The sequence below is a fragment of the Nannospalax galili genome, unplaced genomic scaffold, assembly GCF_000622305.1.
Source record: "Nannospalax galili isolate Female #2095 unplaced genomic scaffold, S.galili_v1.0 scaffold34, whole genome shotgun sequence".
NCBI lineage: Eukaryota > Metazoa > Chordata > Mammalia > Rodentia > Spalacidae > Nannospalax > Nannospalax galili.
Window position 1 is genome coordinate 695,982 of NW_008338996.1, and position 23,770 is coordinate 719,751.

A 23,770-nucleotide genomic window follows, 5' to 3' on the forward strand; every position below is an offset into this window, starting at 1 on the left:
GGACCTGGCTGCTGGTGGAAAGGCTTGAGGATTCATGCACCTCTGTCTCCTTCCCACTGGGCTAGGAGTCAGTCTGCTGCTCTTCCACTATCCAGGTCCTGACACACAGCATCCGAGCCCACAGGGAACTTGTCTGTTGCAACCCATCAGGGTGTGCCTGTGGGGGCAGCTGATAAGATGACCAGGGCTTAGGAATGGAAAATGGTCATTTGGTCACGTCCTAGGTCAGCAGACCATATCATAGTTTAAGAAGCACCTCTCTAGGAAGCAATACCTCTAAGCATGCCACATCAAGGACCACCTGCCCCATCAGTCCCCCAAGTCAGGACTTTATCCTATTCTGTCTTCTACTCACACTACACATAGTTGGATTACATCACTCCAAATTGCCCTGGCTGCAAGGGGGCAGTGAGCGAGCACAACCTCCATAAGTGGAAAGTTCAGGTGAAAGAAGATGAGCAGCACTGGCCTGTCTTGTTCCTATTCTACTCCTAAGGAAAGGGGTGCCCATAAGTAATTCCCACCACTAGCATGGGGTAGGCACCTACACATTCTTTTCCTCACTTTAAACTGCACGCACCCTACCAAGATTTTCACCTACCACTTTATAGAAAGGTAAGGTGGGCTTAGGAAGTTGATCTGCTGGAGGCTCCCCATTGGGATGGGACATTCCCCATCGAGCCCTTAGCTGCTGTGTGCAGTGGCAGACTGGGGCTGATGCTATTCTACAAAAGACCTCTGCCATCCCCTAGCCCAAGTGCCACCCCTCTCAATGACCATGACTGGGTGAAGGGAAGGTAGCCAATTGCATGGCACCCAGCTCAGTCTTATGATGCCCACCCCCACCTCCTCTATAGTCCCCAAAGACCAAAGCCTTAGTTCTTTTGGCAAGGTGACACTAAAGGGGACAAAATGCCTTCAGTTGGGGCCTATACTGAGGATCACCTCCACAGTTCAGGTCTGACTAATTAACTTCTCACAACCTTGCCAGGAACTGTGTACTACACTACACTCAGAAGCATAGAACTAGGTCTCAAGGCACAGGTCTGCCCCTCACCTGAGCAGGGCTAGCACGCCTGGGCAAGGTTTACCCTGGGCTGTAAGGCACATAAACCATCACACACATCACCTTGAATCTTCAAAAGTCCAAGAGGCAGATGCTGTCCTCACCCAACCAGAGACACTGAGAACAACATCCTATCCTTCTAGCACTGCTTCCACATTCCAACTCTTGAGCTGAGAAAGGAAGGGTTCCTGCCTCCAGTGGAAAGCAGTGGGACTGGGGGGCACATACCGAGGAAGAGCTGTAAGGACAATTGGGGGGGGGCACTTCACTTCCCATTTAAAGATCATAGGATTCCATTCTGTCCTAGTCCTGCCGTCTGGGCTGCTGGCTAGAGTCCCTCTATCTGTTCCAACTGACCAGGCCCACTGCTTAGTGGCCTGCCTGCTGGGCTGCTCCACTCCAGGGACTTCCTAAGTCTCCGCAGGTTGCCAGCACTTGACTACTCTGCCAAGAAGTGTTCCTGTCCTGGTCCCACCAAACTCAACATCAGCATCATCATTCATCTTCCATGAAGTTTTCCTGGATTCCTTGGGTAGACAGGGACAGTCACCACTTCCTCCTCTCCCCACTCACCACCCATGTCTTTAATAGGTCCAAGAGGTCCCAAGTTAGGGCCCAAGCACTGCCTCAAAAATCGTGCTGGCTAATAATCAAGCCATCTCCTACCTTTTCCATCCATCTCTCTAATAAAACCCTGGGATTTCAAAGCCCAATGCCACCCCCATGATGCTGTACCTGATCTCTCTTGGTAGACAGTCCACACCCATGCCAATTGAGCCCCCTACTCCATGCCACCCTGCCTGCCTATCTCCTTGAATTCTCATCACAGCCCTGACAGGACGAAGGCACAGCATCCTCTAACAGAGAAGCAACTTGCCTGAGATCTTGTGGTAGCAAGTGACCACAGAAGATCTGACTAACAAGGGAACCAAGACTGACTCTACTAGAAGATGCCATAGGCTGGTTTTCAATCACCCCATAGTAGACATGGGGCACTGGAGAGGGCAAGGTCCACAGCAGGGCTGACTACTAGCTGTGACCCACTCATTCCAGAGGCCAGGAAATACAGGCACAGGTGCGGGGAACCACTGTTGGTTGGCGGCAGAGCTCGCCCCAACAGCAGCTCATTGTGAGGACTGGCAGCAGGAACAAGAGGACATTGTTTGGCTCCTGGGGCATAGCCTTATCTGATAGCCTTCCAGTCAGCCCATAAGCTGTTTTTCAACTCTGATCTTTTTTTTTGCTAAAAGGTTAGTGACACAAAAGTTGGGCAAATTCCCCATTGTTTCAAGGAGGGTGGAGACCCAAAACCAAAAACAAAACTTGCAACAATCAAAAAGCTCACTTGACTAGGAGTAGCCTCCCAGCTATGGGAGTGGGCGGGTTTAGAATGGGGCTGCTTAGCATAGAAAGTAAGGGGCTCAGTCACCCTCCAAATTGCAAAGGGACAAAGGAAGCTGCCCTGTGTGGCCCCAAGGCAGGGCTGAGACTAGGAGAGACCAGCTTCAGTTCAGGCACAGCTGTCCCCACATGGGCCAGGCTCCTCTGGTTTCACTCAAAGTACAGGCGCAGGAGTTGGGAGACCCTTTAAGACACACAGCAGAGGTGTGCCTGCATTCTCGGGGGGGCTGCTAGATAACAGGGTCGACAGGTATGTGAAAGCACAGTACAGAAATGCCGGCAGCAGAACAGAGTTTAGTATCCAGGGTGCCAGCTGTAGATAGCAAGCCAGTCTCTACACACCTAATAAACACAGCTTTAAGTGTCTTAGCTATTCAAGTCTCTAGACCTGCTTCCCATCAGTGGGGAAATGGATTTAACCCTCGTGGGGTCACTTTAAGATCTTGGTGCTTGGAAGTTAAGAGCCAGTGCCAGGAACTGTGGTCACTTGTGACTGCCAGTCCCCAACAGGATCTCCCTAGTTCCAGCCTACCTGGAAGCTACTATGCGCACCAGGCTGGCCTCAATCTTACAGAGATCCACCTGCTTCTGCCTCCCTCTGGCTGGGATAAAAGGTATGCGCCACCACACCTGCGCCCCCCCCCCCCCCCCCCCCCCCCCCGCCATACATGGTTCAGGAGACAGGACACAGCTCTGAACACTGACAAGTGCTGACGATCCTAGGACAGCGTACCCTTGTGGTACTGGATTTCCCAAGCTGTTTCCCTTCCTCAACTACTCAAATTCCTTACTTCTTCCATCTGCAAACAGGACCAACCTTAGCTGCCCAATGTCTAGAATGCCTCATTTTTCTTTTTCAAAGTACTTAATTTCCTTTAGTGAAATTGAGGAAAAAGATGTGTCTGTGGTGGACCCTCTGCTCCAGTGCTCACATGGTTGCATGGCACCGCCCAGAAGAGGAAGAAACCATGAACAAAGCCTGTCTCCAGAGCTGATGCCCACTTCAAGGCTGGCAGCTCTACCATTTCTGGAGTGAGAACCCAGCAAACTCTCTAGGCCTCACCAGGCCCATAATGCACTCAGCATGTCTCTGCCTGCATAGCGGGCAGGCCCAGGCGGCAGCTCTCCACCCACAATGCAGACCTCGTCTGGACACAGCTCTGGAGCATGTCAGGACAAGAGCACTGACCTCCTGGGAATCAAGCGGCAGAACATAAACTGGGTTGTGCCTCTCTGGGAACATCTCTCCTTACCCCTGCCTTGCCCTGCTGGCCTGGGAACCAGCTGCTGAAGCCTGTACTCACTTGTGGCTTAGTTGGGATCCCAGATTGGAGGAGGAAGGATCATGCAGCCCCCTGGTGGCTCTCAGGGTCCTGGGGAGACAAACCTACCCTCAACAGACAAAGAAGCAACCACTCAGCCTAGGAAGCTTCCTGGGATGAAAGGGGTGGTCCCTCTCAGCCCTGGATCCTAGCAGAGTCTCCAGGAACCAGTATGATGCCTCTCTCTATGCACATGTTGAACCTCCTGACCTCACCCTATCTCTGAGATCCCCACACCACAGGGCTGAGCCTGAAAAGAGAAGGGGCCACAGCCTGGTAACCAAAACAGGACAAGGCAGGTCATGACTTGGTCTGAAGCCTGGCACTAACGGCATCCAACAGATGTTGATCAAATAAATAGCAGCACTCACTGCTTACCATACTGCCCTAGTTACTTTTTGTTACTATGATAAAACACTAACCAAAAGCAACTTGGGGAGAAAAGGGTTGTAACTTCAGCTTACAACCCCCACGCCACAATCCATCACTCAAAGAAGCTAGGGCAGGAGCTCAGGCAGGAACCTGGAGGCAGGAACTGAAGCAGAGACCATGGAGGAACTGTGCTTGCTGGCTTGCTCAACTATTTCTCTTATACAGCCCAGGCCCACCTGCCCAGTGGGCTGGGCCCTCCTATATCAATCAGCAATCAAGAAAACACTTCACAGACACACCTACTGGTCAGTCTGTTAGAGATAATTCCTCAAATGAGGTTCCCTCCAGTTTGTGTAAAGTTAACAGAAAATAACTGGCACACCTACTATTACCTGACAATTATTCTTACCCAAGCACACACATCATCTATAGCCTTCTCCTAATAACCGTGCACTGAAGGTGATGTCACCACAGTAGATAAGAGAGCAGGACTTCACACAGGACCAATGGGCCAGGCTCAGCAGGGATTCTGCCACATACCAAGACAAGTCAGAGTCCAGACTGAAAGCTGAGGTACTAGGGGTGTGGCCACTCTGCCAGTCTACTGTCCAGCAAGGGCCCTTGCCTCTTATCTCATAGGAGGATGAAGAACCAGGCCAGGGACTCCTGCATTCCCATCCCAGCTCCACCCTTAATCTACCTAAGACCTTGGGTCCACCCGTTTTCCTCTTGGACCCACAGACCCTGAACAAGTTCCTTCCCTTTTCTGGGCTGCTGATTCTTCATGTGCTGAGCTACTTCAGAAAGCCACAAAAGCCCTATGTCAAGCCCCAGAAACTAAGCTAAGGGACCTCCACTGCTTCCGGTACTACACCATTGCCACAGCTACAATAATGTAGCAGTAACGCCCCACTGCTGCCCTGTAGGACTTGGGCCACAGGTTTGGGGTATGAGGGGCTGTGGTCTGGTTCCTGCACAGGAGACAGCCTTCAGCACCCCAACTAGACCCCACCCCACCCTTCCCAGTGCTGGGTAGACCCAACACAGCCTGCAGACCTCTAGGATCACATTCACCTTTCATAGGAGGAAGGGGGGGGGTGCAGAAACAAAAAACTTCCCATCTAATCTCCCCCAGTCATCCCGTAGCCTGAATAATTTTAGGTTTTTAATCAATAGCTGTCAGACTTGTCAAATTACTTTGGGGACCACAAAGCAGTTTTTAAACATTCATAAACCTCAGTAGAACAAGGAAGTGCCCTGAATTTTAAAAAGAAAAGAATCTAAGAACACCCACTGAACATGGTGAGATTTGGGCAAATCCAAAGGGAAATGAGGGCCAACTCTCCCTTCTTAAGCCCTCGGCCCTCCTGGGCTCTCAGGAGAAACTCCTGGCTCGGTCTGCCACTCAGAAAGATCAGGAAGCAGGACACCCCAAGCCTTCACTCGGCCTCTGTCTCCTAAGGGACAAGTGTCTCCACCTGCATCCTGGCCCCAGGAAAGGAGCTCAACATTCTTGTATGGCACTGCATGGCATTAGGGGCTGACCCTAGCCACCTCTGCAGTCTCGCAAGCCTGTTGCCCTGCCCCCATCTTCTCCAGGTGCACTGTCTGAAAAAGTTTCAAGGCCCTGAACAAGGTGTTCCTTCCTCCATAAGTAAGCCCAATGGGTCCCAGCCTAGGACACACCCAAGCTTCCCTTTGGTCCGAGAGATAACACCACTGAGTGGGGCTAGTTCCTGCCTGTTCCCCACTCCAACCCCAGAACATAAATACCCACCCCCCCAGCAGCCTTGAAAATAAGAATCCACACGAGGACTGATGGTGACAGAAAAATCAGGAATAAGCCGAAAACCAGTATTCTCATTCCATGGAAGCAGCTCCCCTGTGCCTGACCTCATTCCCTCCTATTCTCCACCTCCAGAAAGCCTTCCTTCCCTTATAAATGCCCTACCATGAAATGTGGGGGTACAGGCAGCACCTTCTGCCTCATCTTCTCTACCCAAGACCTAAGTACTCTGCCACAGGCCTTCTGAGATTGTGCAGACTGTTCTCATTAAAGTGACAGTTAATTTGAGAACTGCCTCTTTCCCTGGCCCCTCAGGACCACAGTTCTGACGACTGGTTAAATGTGTTAAGATGACCTCCTTCTGTAAAAACACATACAAATGAGAGTTGGGCATGGTGGCACATACCTATAATCCCAGAATTTTGAAGGTAAAGGCAGGTGAATCAGGAGCCCAAGGACAGCCTCCACTACTACTACACAGAAAGTTCAACAATAAAAACAAAACACACAGACACATACACACACGCGTGCAAAACTCCATGACCTGGGCCAAATTAGTAGCCCAGGTCTTGGGGTTCCGACCCCAGTGCTGCTCAACAGGTCACCCAACAGCATGTTCTTGGTCCATGACCCCAGCTCCACACTCCTCCTGAAGCCAGAAGGCTCAGAGACCCAGTGGGCAACAAAACTGCTTTTCAGACTGTAGCAGGAGGCAGCCAGGAGCATTCAATAATAACAAAACAGTAAAAGTGGGTGGCTGCTGGCAAGTCACGAGCTCCTTAGACTACAGGCAATGACAGAAGCTCAGGAAAACTGCCAATGAAAACCAGGGAGATGCCCTCAAGTACTTACACACCCTCACACTGCTGCTAGGCCACCTACCTAGGAAGTGCATGTGGCAGGCACTAGCTTCACATTTTGTATCTACAACCCTGTGGTTCTTATGCACTTGACTATAGTTAAGGACTGAGGCTTGGATTGCCTTCACAGACCCTCTTTTTTCCTCCCAGAGTCCAGACTAGTTGACTCTACGATAAGCTAGCATGGTCTTTCATTTGCCACCTGGTACAAAGGATTCTAGCATATTAAGTCATGCACTTAAAAATAGGTAAATATGTACCAAGCCAGCAAACAGGCCCCACTCAGTCCATTTATCAACCACCATGTGGAGCAGCCCACCTTTGCTCAAGGTGAGCCACTCAGGGCAGGCCAGGCTTGCCTCCTCAGTCTGTGCCTGACTCAAAGACCCCTTGTATGCCTTGTGGTGGCATACACATGTAGTTTCAGCACTCAGAAGCACTCAGGTGAGTTTCAAACCAACCTAGCAAGATGCTGTCTGGAAAAAACAAAACCAAAAAACCTACAAAACTCACACAAAAAAACCTCCAAAACAACAACCCCACCACCAAACAAAAACCACTACCAACTCTACAGGTTTCCCCAGCACAACTGACAATTAACTCTTCCAGTCCCCCTCTAGGAAGTGAGGCTCAAAAAGATCAAACACCTTGTCCAATGTCATAGTTCACAGGTGCCAGAGTGGAAAGAAGGCCTGACACATGGACTCCAGCTCCAAACACTTCTCTGCCTGTTGATGCCCTGTGTGGTGAAACCAACACACATATAACTATAGGAACCTGGAGAGGCAAGAACTGCACAGAGCCCTGCCTTTGTCACCTCCTGTCTAGAACATGGAGGAAGGACATCCTGCAGGTGGGCAGTCTTAGCTGCCCATGGTATGGCAGTGAGGGTGGTTAGAACCAGCAGGCCCTGAAGCTGGGCAGAAATGAGGCAAAGCCCTCCTCTGGCTTCACCATAGATAAGAAGGTCCCCAGTGAAGACCCCACCATATCAGCATGATCTAGCTTCTGACAATATTCCCAGATCCAAGTTGCAGCCAACATAGACTCTACCCAGACACAACTTCTCAGTCTTTGGCCCCACCCAGGAGCAGAGGCAGAAGGAGGAAGGGAGAGACAGCAAGCCCGCTGGAAGGTTGGGGCGGTGATGGCAAGGCCCCCAAGCCTCAACACAGCCCCACCCAGTGCAGCTGGACAACCAGAGCAAAGGCCAGGTTCCTCAGAGCTTGGAATGCTCTGAGCGGTCTGTGGCATTTCCCGGTTCACAAGCAGCACCACAGGGCTGCAGGCTGTTGTGTGGAAAGCAACACCACGACAGGGTCCCCTCGCTTGAAAACTAAAAGCAGCAGCATTCCTCTTGGTTTCCTGCTTGAGGCAGACCTATCCTAACTGCTTCCTAGTTCTGGGCAGTGGCTGTCTGAGCAGAGCCACCATCACTGGAAATCCAAGTCCCTCTCAGGTTGGTCACCTGTAACAATCACTCTGCCTAGTACCTAAGGCACCTCCAGCCCATTTAGGTCTCCTTGGGCCCAGGAGGCTACATGGCAGGGGCCTTGCTGCCCAGCTTCTACTAAAGCCACTCACCATGCCTCAACACAGCCACCAGGCTCATCAGGTTGGAGACAGAGAGGCCAGGCCAGCTACCTGACCACTGGCTGTTGTTCCCCGTTTCCCACCGAACCCGGCCAGTCCAACTCCACGCTCTGGTCCTAGAAATATCACTCCAGTCCTGTCTGCTGGGACTAATCATGGCTAGTTAAACAAAAGCCATGTTCCAAGTCTCTGTAATGTGCTTTTAAAGGGCCAGAGTCTCACTTGGGTGTGCTGGGAACTTAAAGAGACAGATCCTTTTTCCTGTACAGGAAGCAGGAAAAGTAAAATAATACCTCATGAGTCATGATCAGATTAGCGGTCTTGGGCTTCTAAGGGTGACTTGAGGCAAAATGAACAAGAGTCAAAATCTAAATTTCACTTGGAGGTCCCAAAGAACCTAAAACAAAAACAATGAGACCACCTCTCATGAAGAAACTACAAATGGGAATGTGGCCAGTTCTAAACACTCACTATGTGCCAGGCACAAGGCTTAGAACTTCTAGCCCTGTCTCCTTTATCCCACACAACTCCCCAGACAGTCAGTGCCCATCACCCCATCTTCCAGGTGAGCAAGGTCAACAGAAGGGCTAGGACATAACCCAAGGAGGTGAGTGAAAGCAGATTCTTCCTCCTGTCTATCCCTCCCAAAACACCAACTCCTAACAACTCAGGCTCTATCAGTTCCACATCCTCCAGCATCTGTCCCTTTGTCCAAAGTATCCAATCAGTTTCAGACTGAGCCCCCAATTCCTGTGAGGTCTGTTCTGCCACTTCCACCATCTCACACAAGATCCAAAAGGAGACAAACCTAGAAAAAGGAGGAGGGAGTCCTCAGGGAGTGTGAGGGGGAAGATGCCAGTCTGCTGGCCCTGCAGGGGTGCAAGCATCTTCTGGACAGGCCCTCAGCCCCTCTCTGAACTGGATGTGTGACCAGAGGCAGCAAGTAAGGACAAATGTTCTTCTCAGCCCAAGATTCAGACACACCAAGTCTGTCTACAGGGATGGAAGGGACAGAGCTACAGAATGGGAGCTCTCCTGAGACCCCTAAGCTCAAAGGATGGACAGAAGAGGGAGGGAAAGAGACCTGACTGACGAGGCCTCAGGACCCAATCTGAGAAGGCTGCCAAGATGGATGGGTCATTCTGGCCCGGGGCAGCTGTACTCACAGTGGGCACTATATGGCTTACCTTGGCCAGGAGGAAGCCTCAGCCCTAACACTGCAGGAGCTGATCTCTAGGATTCAGCATCCTCACTGTTTCTACAGAGTAGAGGTCTACAGCAATCTACACTCAAACCTGAGCTATGCCACTTATCACCTGTGTAAAAGTCACTACATCTCTGAGCCTCCCTCAGTTTCTTCCTTTGTAAAATGGACTATTCATAATAGTACTTACCTCGCAGGATTCAAAACAAAGACTGGCTTGGCTCTGAGTGAGCCCTTAGCAAATGCCAGGCTCTAGCTGGGCCGAAGGAAGCAGCACAGGGTATGGAAGGCACAAAACAGGGTAGTGATGAAGGCAAGTCATTATCTTCCTCTGGGAAAGAATTCTCTGGGATCCCTAGCAGGACAACTCCAAGATGACAGCCCTTCCCCTGAAGACAGTAAAGCCTAAAAAAGGCTGGGCTGTGGCCAAATCCTCTGAAGCAGCACAGAGCCAGACGTGGTGTCCAACCCCAGCTAACTGAGGCCTGCTGAGTAAGCAGAGGACAAGAGGGAAGGGCACTAAGCCTCGTGCGCTTCTCAGGAGGTGGGAGGCAGCAAATGGCTTGTGCCCCAGTGGAGACTGCCTCACACCTGATCTTTGGGTCTCAGTCTTCCTACTTCCCAGTGTCTCCCCCAGCTCCCCTAGTGATCTAGCTTGCCCATGGGGAGTGTTGTATCAAGCATACAAGCTATCCACAGCTGCTGCACAAGCAGCCACCCCCACAGCTGGGGCTCCCATGGCACAAACACCCTGAGGCCTGTCTCATCCTATCTCCTTGGAGCCTGATGCATCTGATTCATGTGTTGGGCAAGGGTGTGCAGAACTTGATGAAACAGGTGGTCCAGGGCAGCAGGAATGCCTGGTAATCCTGGCACAGCATATGGCTGAGATTCCCGAGATGCAGTGGGAGACCCAGTGTTTGACCGCCGCATTACCACCTTATCCATGGGCTAACCAGTCACTAAGAGGCTGCTAGGTGGGAGTTTTGTATGCCTCGGCTACAATTCTGGCTGTATTACTTCCCAATCATTAAGCCCTTCACTTTTCAGAGCCTCAGTTTCCTCATGTATAAAATAAATTAATACGCCCACACTTAGAAGATAGCACGAGTGAAAACACTTATTAATTAGATGCAGAAAAACATTTAATCAGGCAACTAGGAATCCAAAAGATTCAAATACCCGTGTCATTCATTCAACAGGCACTGCTAGGGCTCCACCAGACTTCAGGATGACCCCTAACACTGCACAGCAAATCAAGAGAGTTAAAAACTCTCCCCAAAGCCAGCCTTCGGAGATGAAAGGTGCTAGCAACCGAAATACTCTGCTAAGACTTCAAACTCCTCTGGAAGCTAACATATGAAGCCTTCTAGTATAAAGAAGTCTACCCTGGCTTTGAGAAGGTGCCTTGGAGAGGCCCCAGCTCCAGGATACCAATATGTAGGGGCCTGGGATCTGGCAAAAAAAAAAAACTAGGGAAAGGGAAGGACAGGACCCAGAAAGCTGCTGACATGGGGAGTGGGAGACAGATAATGTGCCCTCCTGAACCAGCATCTCTGGAGACACTATTAGGAAGATTTTGATGCAGGTCCAAGGTCAGGACCTACCAAGTAGGGCCAGGTCATCTGAAGCATGCTGGTGGGAAACATTTAAGCTGGTTGCCTGGCTTCCCTTCCTGCCTCCTCTGTCTATTCAACTGTTGAGATTCCACTGTTTCTCAGGTCGCCAAAGGTCACTGGGTTGCCACAGCCAATGCCACTTGCACTCATGACCCCTCCTTCCTTCCTCACAGGCCCCTTACCCTTGCCTTTCTTCCAGGCTCTCCAAGGCTCTGGTTTGGGAAGCAAAACACCTCCCTCTGGTGATTTCATCTACATCTACCCCCACAACTTTAAATACCACCAGTATGCTCAGAACTCCCAATTTTGTGTCACAGCCTCCCTAGGAGTTCCAGGCTCCTATCGCAAGTCAGAGACATAGCTGCAGCCCCACAGAACCTCAGGCCTAAAAAGCCCCTTATGGAGCCTTTCAGGACAAGAATGCCCCTTTCCCTCAACTCTGCCTCCCTTCTGAATCTCCCAGCCCACAGGGTAGCTTCTCCTGTACCAGGCTTCTTCCCTTCCCTCTCCACCAGGAAGTCAGAAGGACCCTTTAGCAAAGACAAAACCCTTAAAACCTTTCAATGACTCCCCAGATGCCTTAGCAGTAGGGCTGGAGTAACTGTGAATCCCTCCCCAGGTGGAAGATGTTGGCAGGTGTGGCCTGCTTATCTTCTGACCTCATCCAGCAATGCCCTGAGGTCCTTGAGTTCCCATCTGCCTTGAGATATTGCACCTGCTGTTCCAAGGAATAGGAATTCTGGCTCTACTCCACTTTCCAAATAGATGGTTTCTGTCCTCTTTTGGATTCATCCTTCCTGGACTCCTCAGTCCATACATGTCCTGCCCTGCCCTCACTGCTCACCAGCAGAACACTTGGCTCGTTCCTTCATAGCACCTTGCTCATTCAGCCAGCAAATATTTATCAAGTGGGCCCTATTTTGGGCAATGGGAATGCAGGTGCTGACTTACAGTGTAGCCTGGTAGGAGAACTTCACCTGGTCAGGGGTTACTTTATTTCTCCACTGACTTATTCTTCTCTATGTCTCACCATAAGGTATGCCCCATGTGGACCTACCGCATTGGTCCTAAGAGAGGCTTTGATGTGTTGTAAACTCAGTATTTATGAATGGCATATGCAAAACCAAGGATCAGAGTGGTCAAGGAACCAAACTCAGAACGAAGAAACCTAGAGTTGGGCCTTCTACCACTTGCCACTGCCCCTGAGCCTGAGGTGAAAAGGAAGGCTTCAGAACACAGGAGCCTATGCTAGCTCAGTCCTTGGAGACAGACAGATAGTGTAAGTTGCATTTAACTACTAGAGAACAGAAGGGTGACACAGGCTGGAGCAGCCAGAGAAGGCCAACCCTTACCCCTCCTAGATCCACAGAAAAGGAAGAAAACACATTTGTGTTTTAGGGCTCTAATGTTCTTTGCTCAAGCAGAAAAAAAAGAAAAAAAAGAAAAAAAAACAACAACAAAAAAAAACCCTGCTCTAAAGACCCTTTACTTTTTATTAGTGCCTGGATCAATAGAAGTTTTAGGAGTAAAGCTTCTCTCCTGCAGTACTAACCACAAGAAACAGACATTACTAAATCTGTCTCAGAGAGGCAGTGGTGGGGAGAGCTGCAGAGTGCTAAAGCAGTGGGCAGCTTGGCTTCTGCCTTGCCCTGTGCGGAGATCCCAGGACACAGCCGAATGCAGGGTGCTGGTTGGCTCAGCAGCCGAGATTGGGGTGGTCAAAGCCCTTCCTCAGAGCACAACTTCCCAACCTGTAGTTTTTCTGGCCATAATCAAGAGCCAGGCCACCCAACTTGCAGACAGACATTCAACTTACAGATGTCCCCAGCCTTACCTAGAGCCTCTCCTGGCCCTCTCTCCTCAAGGGCAAGGCTTGGCTCCTGCAGTATGGGAGCAATCCTCCCGGAAACCCAGGCCTACCTGGACTCTTCCCTCTCTCTCTAAGGCAGGGAGTTTGGGCAGAGATCTGGGTGAGTCTGTGGCTGACCACCACAGTGCACTGACTTGTCTTCCTGGATGAAGGGTAGAGTCCTAGAGCCTCATCTCCATAAACAATCAGCCCCCTACCCTCCAGCCCTGTCCCAGTCCCCTCAGAGGCCTGACAACTCCACATCTGACTGAATACCCAAGGGGCAAGAGGGGGACCTGTGCCCTTTCTTCCTCCCCTGTAGACCCACACAGACCTTGGTAATGGTAGGAGAGCAGGCTTCTCTGCTGACCTGGGTCTGGGCACCTGAGACTTGGGAGCCAAATGAGGCTTCCGAGGATGGCCAGGCCTCCAAACAGCAGCCCCTCCAGCCCAGCCCAGGATCTTGACAAGGTTGTCACTGAGGAGTCCAAGGCCACAGAGGCCCATTCCTGAGGTATGGTAGATCCAGGTGGCCGGGGAGGATATCTAAGAGGTGGGCCCCAAAGGGCTCCCCCTTACTACCGAGCATGTGCTGAGTCCATGACCTCCAAGCTGAAACTCCCAAAATGACTTCAAAACACAATGTGACAGTATCTAGAGATTTCCAGGTTCTCCTGAGAACAAGTGGAAAATTACAGTCTTCCACATAGGTAACCACAAGACACAACCTCTGGGTCCAAGAAGTCAGAAGAGGTCTTAAAAGAAAACTGCTGCTAGCCACAGGCAAGTCTCTCTCCCAGGGCCTCTGGCAGGGTGCAGGCAGGCTTAGCACACAGCAACTCCAGGAAGCTGGAGGAGCCTTAGCCCAGAGGTCCCTTTCAGGCCCCTCCCCTGGAATGTTGCCCTGCCTTCTGGAGTCCCGCCCCTGGGCCTCTGTGCTTGCCAATCCCTGGTGGCCCCAGCTGGAGGCATTTGATCTCAGATCAAAAGACAAGTCCTGGAAGGGCCCTTTCCACCACTACCCTGTTCCCTCTTATCACCCAGCTTCATTTTCTTCATAGTATGGATCTGAGATCATTTTGCTTGTCTCTCATAGTCCCATCCTATATCATCACACCCCAACACTCCCCGACACCCCAACTTGAGAACAATACAAGTTCAGCCCAGTAAGCCCAACATAACTTGAACCAGTATCTGCCAAAAAGCAGGCACTTGACAGGTGTAACCTATGAATGCATTTTTCAAGCTGGTCTGAGACAGGTCTGCAAGAGCTGTATTTTAAAGGGGCTGGGGTAATCAAAGATTTGCGGGAATCCCTATACCTCTCTAGCTCCCCATCCTGGCACCTCTCAGCATCCAGACCCCCATAAGGCAGCACCACATGCCTGGCCTGGAACTCTCTCCAGGAAGTGGCTTCTCATGCACTCAGTACTCCCTGGCCTTCCAGTCCCACACTGCCCTTCCCACCAGGCAGCTGCAGGTCCTTCCTAGATCAGGTGACCAGCTACCTCCTGTTACAACCACTTTCTACATGAGACGTGAGACCTGTCACTGTACTTCAAGGCATGCTGGAGTAGGGGTGAGTGGGGATAGAGACAACCTGCAGGGAGCGGGGGCTGGAAATAGGGGCTTGGTTCCTATGCAGCCTTGCAGCCTCCCTCTAGCCTCTCTCCAGGCCCCTGACAGCGCCTCTCAACTACTGCCCAGATCCAAAGCCATACTCTGGTTCAGCCAGGCATTGTAGAAAGGAGGTGGGAAGGAGGCAGCCACACCTTGGGATCATCCAGCTCAGACCAGCATGGCCAGAAGACTGGCCAGGACAAACATCCCACCACCACCACCACTTCCAATGAGACATTTTTTAAAAAAAAACAACACAAACTGTGATGTAGGAAGGGCAGGAGTCTGCCTACCATAGTCACTGGGACAGCTTAGCTCCTGACTTGAGAATAGCCCCAGGCAGCAGTCCTGGTTTCAAATTTTCACTTCAGGGTGGTTTCTCTACTGCAGGAAGCTTCTGGCTGAGCCAGCAGGGCAGAGGGGAGGACTAAGTGCAGGGAGGGAGGTAAGGTAGTGTGCTGTGAGTTCTCCAGGTTCAGGATGATGCCCAGATGTCTAGAAGTTCATCTGCCACCACCTGGAGATCCATCCTTGGGTCATACCACTCACAACCCTCAGTGTAACACAGATCCCTCTGGAAGGTGCACACTCAGTCAATCAGACATCTTCTGCCTGGGGTCACCCTTTCCTATCCCATGAACACAAGCCACAGTGCTAGGAAACACTGAGCCTCTATCACTGATCTAGAGCTTCCACTAGGTTGTGCTGCACAGCTGATGACTTCATGAGCTTATGGAATCCAGTCCCTCACTGGAAATACAGACAAAAGAGAGGTTGGTGGAAGGCAGCCCCTACCTGGGGCCTTGTCCAGATTCTGTTCTCCTCTACTGGGATCATCACAGGTTTCAGTGCAGTTCACAGCATTTGTAACCTTCCCCAGACCATGTCCAGCACCCGTTCTGTTCAGCCAGGCAGGATTCTATAGGTGCAAGGGTAGGATGGGTAAAGGGGTTGTACTATAGCCCCAAGTGATCACCAACCTGAAGGGCACCCAGTTTACTCCATCTATTGCTGGGCCCCAGCTTGTGACTTGCCCGTGTTCTGGGCGGCTGGCTCAACCCCAGCCCATCTGTCCACATCTGCATCTGCAACATTCCCTGGAGTGTGCATGACCTGGAGGGCTTCTAGCCAGTAATAAGCCTTCCTTCTTAAGACAGGTTTACCCCTTTGATTTCCAAAGTCCTAGCAATATTTCACAGCAGGGAAGAGGTAACAACATAGTCACAGAAAGGCTCTGGGACCAGAGAAGCCCTTTTGGCTCCATACTGGCCAACAGGAAACAAGAAGAGCCCATCCTCTGAGCACTAGAATGCTGGCTACAGGTCAGACTTCTTCCACCAACTTCATGATCAAGCAACAAACAGGCAAAGTAACTCCCTTCTCTATGAAGTCAGATCAAGATGGGCTAGAGAGACGGCTCTGGGGTCAAAAGTGACTGGCTGCTCTTGTAGTGGACTGGGATTGTATTCCCAGCACCCACATGGCAGTTAACAATCAGTACCAGGGGATCTGATGCCCTCTTCTGGCCTCTGCAGGCATTGTCCACATGTGGTAGACTTCCATGCATGCAGGCAAAACATTCATACACATAAAAGAAATTAAAAGTGAGATCCAGAGAGGCATGTTCACTTGCACAAGTGACCCAACTACATCTGAAACGTCAGTCTCATTGCAGACAACTCTAGCTGTCCCTCTTGTCCCTCACCCCACACCCTAGTCAAATACTCCTTCAAACTAGAAACTCTCCTAGATTTCCTCCAGGTAGGAAGCCAGTCCCTGGAAGTTGATCTATAATTTCTTGTTCTAAGATTAGGTCTCTTTAACAGCCCAAGCTGGTCTCAAATTCAAGATCCTCCTACCTCAGCCTCCCAAATGCTGGGATTACTGCAGAATTTCAGGCATGTACCACCGCCCAGCTTCCACACAGTGCTACTACTTTATTATAACAAGCCAGGGCCCTAGGGTAGGACTTCCTCCTTTCCATGACAGCTGTCACAGAAGAGGGACAGCAAGCTAACAATAAATAAGAGTCAGATTATATTCTAAGATGGGCTCCCACACTCACCAGCAGCTGTCTGGTCTTGGGGAAGTTACATCTTCCACACCCTTCTAGGTCCAGTTAGAGGTGTATAGAGCCTCTCACAGACTCATTTCAGAGTCATCTGTAATGACTATGTACAGTGGCCATCCTTGGCTACTTGTAGCTTTGGGAATTTCAGGGGCTCATCTGATTCAGTCACTCCTTCCATGACCCTGGCCACCACAAACTGAGTGGTGGGCCTCCCTGAACAACAGGTACCTGCCCTACATACTCCTTACCTTCACAGTGGGTACCTGCCAACACCAAGGCCCTCCCCCTCTCTACCCTTCCCAGCAGGCAGGCCCCTTCCTTATGGCCATGTCCTCCTGCCAGATTGCTTTCACTCTTAAAAGCCCACCAGCTCAACTGCTCCCATCTCAGGAAAGTCTTTCCCAGCACCCCCAGCCACAGGGATGCACTCCTTCTTCCTCTCGCCCTAGGCTCTGATGGGCCTGGAAGCTGTTGCCCTATTAGGGCAGGAGTCTATTCATCTCTGGTTCCTCAAGGCTGGGAACTCCATAATGTACAATGAACACACACATTACACCCTACAAGTCAATCTTTTCCCCTGAGCTCAGGGCCCTGGCATCTTAACTGCTTTCTTTTCTGAAGATGTCCTTACTAACTGGGTGAGGTTCTCTGTAGGACTCTGGAAAAGTCTCCCCCCTTGAAGAGCTTCCCTTTCCTAGGGTGACAAGACAGTGAGCCCCAAGACTGTCAAGGGGTACTTCCAGGCTTTGCTTGTACATCCTTGTGGGGTGCTGTGGTGGCTTATCTGCATTACCAACACGACTAGATCTAGAATTACCAAGGAGACTGGTGAGGTACACTTGTAGTGTGTCAGTAAGGGCATTTCCAGGGAGGAAAGAAGAAGAAACCATGTGCTGCCCACATGCACAGAGAGAAAAGGAAGCTACTCATGTGGGCAGTGCATTCCCTCTGCTTTCCGGTGGGCCATGAAGTGAACAGCATTCATTCCTCTGCCAAGACTCCCACCCCTAAGATGCTCTTGCCAAGTACCATGGTACCAATGCCCAAGGACTGAACCCTCTGAAACTACAAATAAAACAAATAACTTCTCCCTCTGTTTATATCACGTATTTGGTAATAGTGACAGCTTAAGTAACCATGGCAGTTGTGCATGCCTCTCTTCTTTCCAGGCTGCTCAGAGGACAGACACCAACTCCCAGAGGAGGCCCTGCTGCAACCCAGGGACTACCTCAGCCTAAGTCTGCAGGTCAAGCAGGGCAGGACCAGAGAAGGACCCCTCAAAAGAGTATGGGTCTGGCTGCTCAAGGACAAGGGCTTCTTGAGACGCCTGCTATACTCAGCTGAAGGTGGGAAATGAGCTTAGCACTGGACTCAGGGCTAACTCCAGGAAGCAGTTTCAGTGCACCCCAGCTGTTAATTTATGTGAGCACATCCATGTATGTGTGGCTCTATCATCACCAACAAACAACAAATGTGTCCTGGCACCTGCTCTGTGCCAAGCCCAGCGTGAGGTATTTTACATATATTATGTCCTTAAACCTCAGGGCTCTAAAAGCAAAGATATTCTAGACAACATCTGACTAAAAATGACGCTGAAGCACAGAGGGGATGGGACTGCTGCCCAACGTTACACAGACAGTTGCTGCTGGGAGCTGGAATTCCAGACCTCCCAACAACCTGGCCTATGTGGCCAGGGCTCACAACCCCTGAGCCTATTGTGTTTTTGTCCCTGGACCTCACCACTCCTTGCTGTGAACTATATGGGTAGTTAAGGCAGGCTGTCAGCTCACCACCCTGAATTCCTGTCCTTCTCGCCACTTGCTCGGTGACCTCCACCTCCTCCTGATAGCAGCTCGGATTCGAGCGCTCTGGTCACCTCTACCCCTCCAGCATCCTGGCTGTATCACTTGCATCTGCCAGGTCCCAACCAGTGTCTTGTGGTGATGATTGCAGCTGGCAGACAAGCCTGGAACCTTTCCCTCACTGCGATGTTAACACATGTTGGCTCCCCAAATGTAATGTTTCCATTAAAGCATTTCGTGGGAGTAAATTCCCACCCATGTGACACCTCCTCTGAAAATACAGAGCAAATTTACTCGAACAAGCGACGAGACATGGTCAGCATTTTGGTTGTCACAGTGCCAAGTGCTGGGCAGTACTGCGTAGTGTGCCAGGGATTGGATGTCATCAAGAGGCAAAGGAAAGGGTGGCTATAGTCTATAAGGCTGAGTCTGACGGCCCCTAGTGACTCTGCTAGTGTCACCCTGTTCAGTGCTCCCCATTCTTAAACCTTGCCTAGAGATTCAGAGCCACTCACTGGGTTCTCACCAGGGCCTTGCTTCCATGTCCCTACCTAGGTCAACTGATACCCAGACTCCAACTCCTGTCCCCATACCATTACCATGGGGCCCAGCCAACACAGACCAGTAATCAGGTCTACACTAGGCTTCATGTCAAGAGTTCATACCCACTTTTTGAAAGTCAAATTCCCTAAAATGTGCTCTTATCCTCAACCCTGAGACCAGTAAAAATGTCACAGAGAGGTGGCAGAGGAAAACCAGCTGCTCTCTCAAGTCCAATGGCTGCCAAAAGAAGTCAATGACTGATACCACTGCCCTGGGTACCTGGAAATCAGTAGTTGTTGAGGTATCACACTGCCCTACCCCAGCACTGGGCAATCAGAGCTGAGACCAGAGCAATCAATTCTCAGGAAAGGTCTGGTAGTGGTCTATAGCAAACAGATAAGGGGAGGCCCACAAGCCACTTGCCCCTGCTGCTGCACATAGCCAGACAGCAAGTCAATAACAAGGTGGCATTTACAGCCCCTCCCAGGACTCCCCAGAGCCCCACCTTTAGACATTCGTGCTTCAGGAGGTGGAGAGGCAGCCTCGAATTTGGTTTCCTCCCAGCATATTCTGAGTTTGTTCTACAGGCATCTTGCACAGTGCTGCCATGCGAGATACCACTGACCTCTTCTCCATAACATGTGTCCATGAGCGGAATCACCGTCCCAAGTTTACAGATGAGAGGGCAGTCCCATTATGGCAAACAACCTGTCCAAGTCCACCCAGTTACGGAGGTACACTAGGATCCTAACCAGTGGGCAGACATGTGTCTCTGCCCTCAGGAAACTGGCAGTTTAGTGGAAAGGGGAAGAAGGCACACCAACACTGGGACCCAACCAAAACATAAATGGTAGGCTGTGGGTCCAGAAGAAGCTGCTTCAGCTGTGGGGACCTCACACAACAGGCGGCTACAACTACCCTGGGAACAGCACTGCTCTTCTGGGAGCAGGGAATTGGCAACGGTTACCAAGGGGAGAATGGCCCGGCTCACCCTTCTTCTGTGTCCTGTGTCTCCCACCAAGTGCTACGCCTGGCACATAGGGTACCTCTCACTGCCAGGAGATTAGCCCAGGGCTGGCCACTGACAGGCTATATCCTGTTTACACCAGGCTACTCAGCCCCATGATGTGCCTTGCAAGATACCCTGTTTACAAAGGTGCAGAGCATGAGTGTTCTTGTTGCTCCAAACCACAGAGCTCAGGAGGGCTCACTGTGTCTGAACACGAGGCCCACTCTCCAGTAAGCACTACGTCTTCATTTCCCCACATACAGACACTGCTGCGGGAAGCATAGCACTTGTGGAACACTGCTGAAGACCTGAGGTCGATGTCACGTGGTTCTGGAGCCTAAACAACACTGGCCCAGAGGCCAGGTCCTACAGCCTGTTGGTTTCACACACCATTCCTCTCTGCCAGAGCCAAGCTTGCCGAGGATAGTCATAGCTATGGAGTCATGATTGGTGTGCTCAGCGGCACAGAGCCAGCGGCAGACCCAGTGGATGATGGTGTTGCAGGAGAAATAGCTGAGCACAGCAAATAGAGCCGCTGACCCAATTCAGCTCAGTTTGGTCTTGGAGAAAATAATCAAGTTTAAATGAATAGGTTTCCCATGTCCCCCTTGGCCTTGGAGGGATGGAGGGGAGAGGGGGACAAGAATGCTCCCCTGCTCACTGTTGGTTATTTTTGAGTCATTAGGCTAAGGAAAGGATTTTTCCTTTCCTTGGTGGCCAGAGAGGGTTTGGACACAACCGAGAAGCATGGGTATGGTAAGAACCACATGAGTTGGACGGTAAGGATGGAGGTTCAGATCCTGCCCTCACTAGTAGCTTTGCAGGGTGGCCCAGTTGGTCCCCTCTGGGTCCTGGCTCCTCATTTCTAGAATAGGAACCCTTTAACTCCCACACCTGCCAGTGGCACTGGAGCAGATAAAGAAAGCATGCCGCTGGGTGGAGGAGCCAGGTGAACTGAGGCCCCACAGCAATGCAGGCCCAAAGCTGCAGGATGTTTTTCTTAGACAATCCAGAAATCCTGACTTTCACATAAATATTGAAGGTAAATGGTTTAGGGACACTTAAGTGTTGATAACCAATGAAAAAACTAAATTGCAAAACCATAAAACCATTCCACCCTTCAGATGAAATGCAACCTGTCTGTGGGCTACTGCTGGCTATGAGCCACTATGGGCCGTCTCTGTTTGAATGACAACACATGCAAGTTAATTTATGCAGTGACAGTGCCCTCCCACCTGCTCAGTGCTTTAGAGTTTTCTTTGGCTGAGAGGCCAGACCTATCCCTGTTTCAGTAGGAGAGGTGACCTCTCCTCCTCCCAAAGGGCTGTCTCCTTCAGGACCTCAGGGGAGGATGCTAAGAGGCAGTTTCTCCTCCTACTCCACCCCCACAAACTGTAGGAAGAAGGAGTGTGCCTGGCCTGATTTTACCTGGAAGTTACAGGGTCTACGTCCCTCCTAGCAAAAATCTCAGCTTTCTCTTTAGCAAAATGGGGGCTTCTAAAAGGGTCGAGAAAGAGAAGAAAGCCAGAAATCAAAGAGGAGAGCATTACCAAGTGTCACCAGAGCAGAGGGAGGCTACCTGTGAGGTGGCATTTCCCTCTGGGCTCTAGACTGTGTGAGCCCAGGGAAGTTACCTAACCTCTCTCTACCTCATTTCATCCTCTGCACACAGGAGATAGAAATCTGTGGGACACAGAGCTGTTGCACAGATTAAATGAGATGATGACTGCCAAGCGCCTGGTAGGATGCCTGGCACATAGCAAGGGATCAAAAAATGATAGGTATTATTATTCCTGTTGTGTTATCTTTAGTGGAAAGCATGCCAGAGAATGCTGAGTGGGTGACTACAATAAAGTAGCACTACCAGGCAAACTTGTTAACAGATGAGGCCACCTATAATTAGCAAAATCATTACAAATGCAAATGGTGCTGCTTAGACGCTTGAGCCAGTGTTGTTTGAAGTATGTTTAAATAACCCTTTCCCTGGATGCCCACACTCCCCAAATCTTGTTTATACTATTAATTTCATTAACAAACACTTCCTAAAGCCAGACAGAAACTCATACATATTAGAATCACAGAGGTTTTAAGGACTGGGTGAGTAGACAGAGCATTTGTCTACATGCTCACAGCCAGGGTCTTGGGTTCCCTCAGAACCCAAGATTTGAAAGGCTGAGTCCTTGCCCACCCTCGCTACAGTTGTTTAAGAGGCTGGTTCTGGGGCTCCTCAGTCAGCTACAGTCCAGGCTGCCATTATTACCTCCCAACTTTTTTCCCAGCAGGTGGACAGAAGAATTCCTCAGTGGGCTTCCCTCAGGTACAAGGAACTCCAGGGGGGAGGTGAGGTTTCATCTGGGGATGTGTTCTTGGCGTGGGGCAGCCCTGTACTTGAGAACAGGACCCTCAGCAGAGCCGGCATGGCCACTGCTGGCAGGCATAGCAAATGCTCAGCCTGCACCTAAGAAAACCCCATATCAGAATTCAGGAAGTCAGTGGCCCAAGGTCACACAACTAGTGAGTTGCAGGCAGCAGGTTCAAGTTAAGGCCAGAGTCTGACCTCTGAAATCTGTTTGGCTTACCTAGCTGATAGGTACACAGTAAGTTCATCTAAAACTGACTGCAGGGTCTGAGGACTGGAAGGCAGCTAAGACAGACTTGAGTTTAAAACTGAAAAAAACTAAGGTAGGAATGGGAGGTGGGGGGTGGAGGTCTGGGGGAGGCATCCTGGAGTTTGCCTTGGGTTCCACAAGTGGGAAGAAGAGAGGACCTTAGAACCTACAGCCTTGCACCCCAGGACTCTCTGCCTTTACATTTAAATCTTTGGAAACAATTCAAAGCCTTCTTCCTTTTGATGGCTGGATCAATACCTTCAGTGTCAGTGTACCCCTCAGGCAGACAGAAGGTGCTGGAGAATGTTTGCTGGACTCAACTGTCTTCCCACCAAAACAGACAATGCTCAACAGTAGAACAGTGAGGGCACACACAGGGGACAGCAGTGGCTCAGGGACAGGCGTGCGGAGAACTGGCTTCGGAAGAGCCTCTCAAAGCCGTCCTCTGCTGGAGAGCTACCCGAGGGGCTGGTGGGCAGTTGATTTCCAGTTCTAAAGGAAAATTAAACAGAAGTGCCAACAGACAAGTATGTGAGCCCCTTCCTTGTTACCTGCAGGCCCAGGCCCTTCATTCCTTCTCTTCCTACCCTCTCAGCCCCAAACTGAGGCTCAGGGAGATGATGGAATGTGGTAGAACCAGAACCAGAGGTCTTTGCTCCTTTAAACACTCTTCTCACTCCTGTCTCAGCTCTGGAAAACTAAGCATGGACAATTCACCAGTACCCGTGCCCCGCGACCCCCCACCCCAATGAGCACGGCTGTGTTGGCATTTAGCCAAGTACTACTTTTTTTAAAAATTTGATTTATTATTTTTATTGTATGTGTATGCATGTACTGCCTGCATGTAGGTAAGTGCACCCGTGTTGTGCAACGTCCATGGAGGTCAGAAGAGGCTGTCAGATCCCCTGGAACTGGAGTTACAGACAGTTGTTAGCTGCTATGTGGGTGCTGGGATTCGGACCCAGGTCTTCTGCAAGAACAACCAGTGTTCTTAACCGCTGAGCCATTTCTCTAGCCCCTAGCCAAATACTTCTTTATGATGAA

At 50.7% G+C, this 23,770-nt stretch overlaps 1 protein-coding gene across 12 annotated transcripts in view; it reads right to left on the reverse strand.

Moving 5' to 3' along the window:
* The window catches only part of Dab2ip (DAB2 interacting protein), a 189,780-nt gene that overhangs the window by 28,396 nt on the left and 137,614 nt on the right, over positions 1-23,770 (reverse strand). The window contains exon 1 of one of the 12 annotated variants that reach the window (XM_029563693.1): positions 13,407-13,594. The exons of 10 other annotated variants lie outside the window; for them this stretch is intronic. In XM_029563693.1, the coding sequence (XP_029419553.1) occupies positions 13,407-13,579 (173 nt within the window). In that variant the 5' untranslated portion in view covers positions 13,580-13,594. Of the gene's footprint in view, positions 1-8,391; positions 8,413-13,406; positions 13,595-23,770 lie in introns of those variants that run through there. One more of the 12 variants, XM_029563694.1, reaches the window with a different exon arrangement.